This window comes from Triticum aestivum, chromosome 3D (assembly GCF_018294505.1).
Source record: "Triticum aestivum cultivar Chinese Spring chromosome 3D, IWGSC CS RefSeq v2.1, whole genome shotgun sequence".
Classification (NCBI taxonomy): Eukaryota; Viridiplantae; Streptophyta; class Magnoliopsida; order Poales; family Poaceae; genus Triticum; species Triticum aestivum.
The window spans coordinates 611000456-611008864 of record NC_057802.1 but is presented as its reverse complement, the minus strand read 5'-3'; the positions used below and the strand labels follow the sequence as shown (position 1 = coordinate 611008864).

General features: G+C 50.1%; 1 protein-coding gene across 1 annotated transcript; it reads right to left on the bottom strand.

Annotated features, from left to right (window-relative positions):
* Positions 1 to 334: 334 nt before the first annotated feature.
* On the bottom strand, positions 335 to 2227 carry LOC123075915 (uncharacterized). The gene is made up of 2 exons (XM_044498414.1): positions 829 to 2227; positions 335 to 710 (listed from the first exon to the last, which is right to left on the bottom strand). The coding sequence occupies exons 1-2, from the start codon at positions 2100 to 2102 to the stop codon at positions 566 to 568; spliced, it is 1419 nt and encodes a 472-aa protein (XP_044354349.1). The 5' UTR covers positions 2103 to 2227; the 3' UTR covers positions 335 to 565.
* Positions 2228 to 8409: the final 6182 nt, after the last annotated feature.

Genomic DNA, 8409 nt, shown 5'->3' with positions numbered 1-8409 from the left:
CCCAAATAGTTTGATGAATAATGTTTTAAAGTAAATGTATTAAAGAATGCTAAAAAAACCTTTTGAATTTCAATAAAACTCGTGATTTTTCCATAATGTTGTATGAAGTTGTGCACTTTCAGAAGTATTTGATTCTCCAAGACTTTTCAGATTATTTTTTCTCTGCTTTCATACTATTTTATTTTTCTGTGCAAACTTGACTGCCCTGCTCCTAGGCGAAGAAACAAATTAGAGAAGGACACGTATCATCAGGCAAGAAGTTGCAAACGAAGGGTGGGTCGACCAAGAGGCGGCACCACCACCCACATGCCATGGTGTAGCGAAAGAGGTCGAACGGCTAGTATATCCTTCAAATGGACGAGGAGTACATCATCCGGGAGTGAGATTGTCATTGTTTCTTCCATCAACAATGGATTGATTTACACTAGGGCAGTAGGGCTATATGAACTGTTGGTACACTTTGAGATAACACTTTCATTTCCTTTTAACACACTATATGAGCTTTTCTTTTTTGAATATCTATAATAAACTTTTACATCAAACCACACACAACCTAATATTATCTCTATGTGGAGCAGCCGGTTACCTCCTCGCCTCTATCTGAAGCCTTGCCACGGCTGCGAGTCTTCCTTCCGCCTCTTCTCCTGTGTCGCCTTCTCCTTCTTGCAGCTGCCTCTCCACTCGGACATGAGAGGGGAAGGCGGGATTCACTAACAAAAAAAGAAGCACAAGCAACACCCATATATAAATCAATCATGATAAGTACAAGATGCACTTAATCAACCTACAAGAAAAAAAATACACATACATAAAAACGGCAAGCTATACCTGGCCGTAGCAAGACGTGAAACGAAGAACGCCGGCCAGTCCATCTCTAGGAGCACGACATCTGGATTGCCATCAGGGCGTACGTGAGACCAGTGCTCCACCTCCTCCATTGCCCCGGTCTCGAGGTCGGTGGTGTACGCCTGCCCATGCCGGTCCTTGACAAGCAATTTGCCACACTTCTCTCCCAGCATGCAATGTATCTTTCTTCCTTGTGTCTCCTTATCCCCGGGTTCTATCAGCTCGATCGTCCGAGTGTTGAGCCATTGTGTGGTACCATCCACACTCCATTGGTTCTCTTCTTGCCTCCATACGACTAGGTGGTGACCTTCCTTTTCCGTATGTAGCACCGAGAGCGTGCCGTCGGTGTCCAGGCTAAGGCACGGGCGATGATCTGAGTAACGGATCATCGGGATGGGAAGCCTCGTGAAGGAAAGATGGTCCTCATGAGAATCTAGTTTAACGAGATAGAAACATTGCCCTTTGTTGCTACGAAATAGCCAATGAGGGGTGCCGTGCAGCACGACGGCGTCGCTTTGGCATAATGACCCAAGGGCATTGGCAGCTATGGTAGCATGGAGGCACACTCTTCGCCTGCTCCAGCTTGCTTCGTCGGACGAGAACGTCTCAAGATCAAACTTCTGGTCGATCTGGTTCCTGTGGCTGGTGGCGACGATTAGCACTTTGTAGAAGGACGGCGGGTGCTCGCCATCACCGTCGTGACAGTCCGCGCCGGTTAGAACGGCGTAGCAGCGCTGCTTGTAGTAGAAGTGGCGAGCATAGCAATCTAGCTCTAGAGGAGGGAGCTCGTTGCACGTGCCGTCGAGCAGGTTGCACACCGCCATGTGGATGACCCTCGAGTCCTTGTCCTCCGCACGGACGAGGTGCACGAGGAGGAGGCCGCGGCGCGAGACCAGCGGCACCGCGTGGGACAAGAGTTCCGCGGTCTCGGCGGGCACGAAGGAGCTGACGGTATGGCGGAGCCCTCGGCGCAGCGCCGACCGCGGCGTCGGGACGAGCATCTTGGCCCCTCGCTGGTTCTGGACGAAGAACCCGGCGAGGGAGGGGCACGCGTGCTCCGGCCACCAGCTCCGGAGGAACGAGGGATCACCGACGAGGCCACACCACCGCTTACAGGCGATGGCGCAACGGAAGAGCGCGGCCGCGTCGCCCACGCGGAGCAGGATCTCGAGGAGGGCGTCGTCGGGGAGCGAGACCGCCGTCATGGCCGCCGCCGTATCTTCCATTGATGTATTGTTTTCCCACGCCGCCGCCATTACTCGAGAATGTGCCTCCGAGTAATTTGCCTAGGGTTTTTGTTCTTTTTAGGGAGTAATTTGCCTAGGGTTTTTGCTTTTTTTACGGGAGTAATTTGCCTAGGGTTTCCAAGCGTATAAGAGTATAGTACTTTTGGAAGTCGTCACGATGTCCGATCCGTTTCGTTCAAAAAAAATAAAAAATGATCGATGTCCAATCCGGTCTCACGGCATATATCGTATCCATATCGTGTACTTCGGCACGTTGATTCGCTTTCCACTTTGGTTAGCAGGCTTCATGAACTCATAGACTGGACCATGCATGCATGCTCGTTCGACGATCTGTTTCTACTTTAGACTGTTGCACATCATAGACTGGACCACGTCTAGGGGGGATTAACAGCTACTCGGCTCGTTAAGCTTAACAAGAAAAAACTCTGATCGACTCTGTTCATTAATAGCTTGTTAAACTCGTGAGCGCTCGCGAGTACTCGTTAACACTTAACAGACATTACCCTCTTTTGCTTTAGTTCCAATGTGCTTTTTATATGAAGGAAAAAAGGTGACCACATGAGTGGGTATGTTAGTTATTGTCTCATGTGGGCTAGGTTGGATCAATTAGATGGAATATATGAGTTGAGGTGCCAAGAAATATTGCCACAAAACATAAAAATAGGTGTTATCTTTAGCGAGCTTAACAAGTTGCTCGTGAAACTCGTTAGCTCGCTCATTAAGCTCGTTAAGTTTAACAGGCTGAAAACTGTGCTTGGCTCTGTTTACTAAGAAGCGAGCTATGAGCTTAATGAGCAGAGCCACAGAGTGTTCATTAAACTGCGAGCTACGAGCTTTTGGTCCAGCCCGTCCACGTCCATCACTTGATGACTACACATGCATGCATGCATCACTCGATCCTCAAGTAGGCTCCGTTCCTAAATATAAGTCTTTTTAACTAGATATTTTAATATGAACTACATACAAAGCAAAATGAGTAAATCAACACTCTAAAATATGTTTATATACATCCGTATGTAGTTTATATTGAAATCTATAGAAATATTTATATTTAGGAACGAAGGGAGTAATATCTACTCCTGCTCCTCGCACATGCAAACATCCTTGATGATCCGATCGAACGTACGTGGGCTGGCTTTTACTCAAGTTTGCATGGACAGTATGCCCGTGCGAATAAAATGACAATCCTTGAGCATTGTCCGCCATTCATTTCAAAATAGGCTCAGCTCTGCAACCCACTAGGTCAGCATAAACTTGACAAGAGTGTCAAGCCATGCTTTGGTCGACCCAAGACTCCGCTATCAGGATGTTGTCAAGAGCTATTCGGAACCAAGCGGGACATGCTTGATTTGCAACACATGAAATGACGAGTATTAACTACCAAAAGTGAAAATATGCATGCACCTGGTTTTTTCTTTCTTTTTTTGATCAAAAGAGGGGTCTCCCTCGATTTCATTAACGAAATCACCAAGAAGAAACATCCAACAAGTTCCCAGCGTTACCCTACCAGGTCTACAACTACAAAGACAAGTCACGGACACGGACGGGATGCAACCCGCAAACTAGAGAGCAGCCGCAAAGTCTGATCGAGAGATAACAGAGAGATACGACATAGCCACTAAAGGAAAACAAAACAAAACATCGCATGTAGCCAGCACCATCATCGTCTTGATCACAAACTGAAGACAAAGGAAAGACCAATCCGAGAGCTTCTCAGGTTTCCATCCTTTGTACTCCTGGTCTCCATCCCTGTGACGCACGATAAACCCACTGGAGATGCAGAAACCGCAAAGGGTGCCATTGCAGATGAAAAACCCGAAAACCCACTGGAGATGCAGAAACCGCAAAGGGGTTAACTTGCTCAAATTTGTAGGAGTTATCTTCCTAACAAGGACAATTATGCAGAGTTTGTAGTAGAGACATGAGTTCTGCTCCATGGCTAACCAAATGCATACACATACAGCTTCCGGTTGTAGTTATCAGGTCTGCCTTGCACCCAGATCGGCAATCTTCTTTAGTTATCAAAACTCATAGGAGTGACCGTGTTAGAGGTCTGGATTACGGCGATTTCTAGCTCCCACAACATTCTAAAATCTATCGAGATATGTTTCCATGTGGGAAAGGGCTGCCCCTCAACTAAGAAAAATGAGAATCATAAAATTTATTTAGTTTCCATGACTAGAATCAAACAACCTATTTCATTTACTACCAAGATTTTGCTTGGCAAAGAAAATAAAAAATGGCACTGATGATTATCAATTTAATATCTTGTTGTCTGCCACAACAACACACCTGAGTCTCTCTACCAGAGAAGAGAAACATCTTTGGTTAGCTCTGTTTATATGGTCTAAACCTACTAAACTCACATCTGTGCAAAGCAAATGAAATGAGCCTGTTTGACAACAAGCTGGGATAGTATCATGTGCAAAGAAAACAAAATGATCAAGTGACAAGAGCAAGGAGAAGAAGGGAGGGGGATACCTTCAACGTTTGTAGCCGAGGCCGAACCACGCCATCGCGGGAGCTGGCCCAAACCAACTGTTATGACCGGCATATTAGGGGCCTAGCCCAGTTAGTTGTGGCCCAGTTTATCTTATTGTTATCAGGGGCTTAGCCCAATTATCTTATTAGGAGGATTATATAAACTCGTGTCAGGACCAATTTTGGCATTAAGCAAGAAGCAATCATATTTGCTCAGCTTCCTTAGGGAGCCAAGAGACCTAACCCTAGCCGCCGCCCTGCTCTCTCTCGCGCGCTTGCACGCAACGACGACGCCCCAGCGCCGGCGACCACGCCTTCCTCCACGCCATCCCTCCTTCCACCCCTACAACCTGAGACCACGCCCTGGTAGGGATCCGGTTCCTACCAATTTGGTATCAGATAGCTTCGGTGCGATCATGTCCTCGCCGCCGCCCACCCCGACCCTCCCGCTGCCGACCGCGACTACCGCCCCGATGGCCACCACGGCCAGCACCCCATTCTTGGGGGTGCCGGTCACCTCCGCCGCGCCCGTCCCCGTCGTCTTCACCCCGGAGGAGATGACGGCTGCCATCCGGGATCTCACCCAGGAGGTCACGGGCATCTACATGTTCCTCGCGAGATCCTATGGGCCGCAGGCGCCTGTGCCCTTCGCCACCGCCCCGCCACCGCAGCAGCCGCCATCCTCGGCGACCCCCGTCGCTGCCGCCATGCAGCAGCTGCCGTGGCAGCCGCCACCAGCGACGAACCCCGGCGCCTCCACCATGCAGCAGGGGCAACAACTGCAGCCGCCGCCACCGGCGACAGCGGCCCTAGGCATCCCGACGACGGGCCCGAGGGTGCCCATCCATCGTGTCCGGTTTCCCCCGTCGTCGTCTCCGTTACCGGCCTGGCTCGCTAGGTCCCTTGAGCCGGTCTACACGACAGCCTCGGTCGGGCCGCACGTGCTGCCCCCATCAGCGACGCACCCGGCCATGCAGTTTGGCGGGTCCTCAGGCTCCGCCGAGCCCTTCGCCAGCGTCGACGGGCCCCTGTTTCAGGGCGGCACCCTGATGCCCGCCTACTCTGCCCCGTCATCCTCGCTGCTCCGTGCTGACAAGGTGCACCCGCCCGTCGTCCACGTCCAGACGCCGCCGAGATTCTCCAAGATGGAGTTCGCGACCTGCGACGACACCGTCGATCCCCTGAATTGGCTCAACCAATGCGACCAATTTTTCAGGGGATAGCGCACGCTCCCGTCCGACCGCACCTGGGTCGCCTCGTATCATCTCCGAGGAGCCGCGCAGACGTGGTACTACGACCTCGAACAGGCGAGGGCGGCATGCCACCATGGGAGCGCTTCCGTGAATTGTTCCTCTTGCGCTTTAGTCCGCCTATACGCGGGAGCCGTCTGGCGGAGCTTGGGCGTCTTTCGTTCCTCACCTCAGTGCAAGACTTCGCCGACCGCTTCCAGGCACTAGCGTGCCACGCCCCCGGCGTTTCGGCTCGTCAGCGGGCTGAGCTCTTCGTCGGCAGCCTACCGGACCACATCCGCGTGGACGTGGAGATGCGCGGGCCACAGGACCTCCAGACGGCCATGTACTACGCCCGAGCGTTCGAGCGTCGTGCGGTGGCCATCCAGCAGGCGCCACCGCATCGGGCCGTTGGGCCGCCACCCTGGCCGGAAGTTCCCGCGCAGGGTCGGCCTGCCCAGGCTTCCGCGGCGCCCCTCGCCGCGGCTGTGGCACGGACGTTCCGTCGGCTCACCCCGGCCGAGCAACTCGAGCGTCGCCGCCAAGGGTTGTGCTTCAACTGCGATGAGCCCTACATACAGGGCCACGTCTGCCCACGACTCTTCTATCTGGAAGCTGCAGTCTACATTGAGGAGGACCAGGCTGCCCCAATTGACGCTCGGCGACCAGGCTGCCCCAATTGACGCGGAGGTGTTTGGCGACCGTTGATCTTCCCCGCCTTCCAGCTCGAGGACGAGCTGTTTGTGCAGACGGGGAGAGATGTTATGACCGGCATATTAGGGGCCTAGCCTAGTTAGTTGTGGCCCAGTTTATCTTATCGTTATTAGGGGCTTAGCCCAGTTATCTTATTAGGAGGATTATATAAACTCGTGTAAGGACCCGTTTTGGGATTAAGCAAGAAGCAATCATATTCAACCGGTTTGAATGGCGGTCATGTAATAGGATAGATGTTTAGTATCCTGTCTATCTTTATTCCGCCGGTTGTGGCTATCCCTTTTGCCTTGTTTTTTTAGCTCTTTGAGAGCCCCTTTGAATTCTGAGATTCGGAGACTTTGTTGAACTATTTGCTTATAAATGGGCCGTATGCATGTTTTGGATGCAGAGGCCGGGAATAACCTCCTTTTCAAAAAAAAAACTAATCACCACGTGCATATAATAATGACCCAAAGGAAAACCACCTAGGCAGCAATCAAGGCCATGACCACCACCACGTACATAGGTATGAACAGTAGGGATGGTCGTATGCTAGCTAGTAAAATTTACCACTAAGATGAAATAATTGTGTGCTAGCTACTCAGTTTACTAGTAGACAAGTAAACAAGTCTGTTTACCAATAATATACACTTCCTTAGCAAGAGGAATATTGACCAGCTAACATAAAACCACTAGACATAACATGGTAAATCGAAACTGAAACTGAATATGCATAACATGGAACGCTAGTGCATTCAGCTATCAAAGTGGCAGTTGCAAAGCAATGTCATGTCTCACATTTGCATGTAAAAGAAATACTAGTTTCACTTATCAAAGTGTACAACAGCCACCAGTGCATCATTTACCCAGACTAAACTGAGGCCAAACCCACAGCTATGCAGCCATGGCAGCAAGTCCATGACACATAGCTATACAACATAGCCATGGTTCGATGACCATCGTGCCCAATGCAAGGGGGAGAAGAGAAGACAGTACCTTCAATTCTTGTACCAGCGGACGGTTCTGGATTGATCCACGCGGCACACATCCTCTGTTGCACGCCTCCTTCTCACATAATTACAGAGGGCACAAAAGATTGAACTGTGTGATTTAAACAATAAGCAATAAGGTAACAGGATCATCCAAAGATATGTGTTTGAACTGAAGAACACAAACAAGCTTTACATCAAAACCTATCACAGGATCATGTAATTTACATGTTAACATAACAGAAACAGACCGATCTTCACCTTTGCATTGGGGTTCTTATCCTTGAGGACAACCTTGCTTGAGGTAGTAGGTGCCGGTGATGGTGCCGCTGCTTCCAATCCGGGAGCAGGCTCGTCATCGTCTTTACCAACAAACGATTGATTTACAACAAGGCTATGCCGCCATCATCTCCTTTGTGGATCCGCAGGCACGTAGGGCTATGCATAGGTGCTGGCTGAATACAGTGGCAATACATTTGTGCACCATGCATGTGAACTGGGTGCTACACTTTGAGATAACACTATCATTTTCTCTTTAACACACTATGAGCTTTACTCTTTCAAAAATCGATAATAAACTTTTTACATCAAACACACACAATCTAATATTAATTCCTCTAATCTTCTGCCTAGGCACGGCTGCGAGTCTTCCTACCACCTCTTCCCTTGTGTGGCCTTCTCCTTCTTGCAGCTGCCTCTCCATTGAGACATGAGAGCGGAAGTCCCGGATTCACCAACAAAATAAGAAAAACACAAACGACACCCATATATCTGCTGCCTAGGCATGACTATGAGTCTTCCTACTGCCTCTTCCCTTGTGTCGGCTTCTCCTTCTTGTAGCTGCCTCTCCACTGGGACATGAGAGGGAAGTGCCGGATTCACCGGGGAAAAAAAAGCACAAGCAACACCCATATATATCAATCA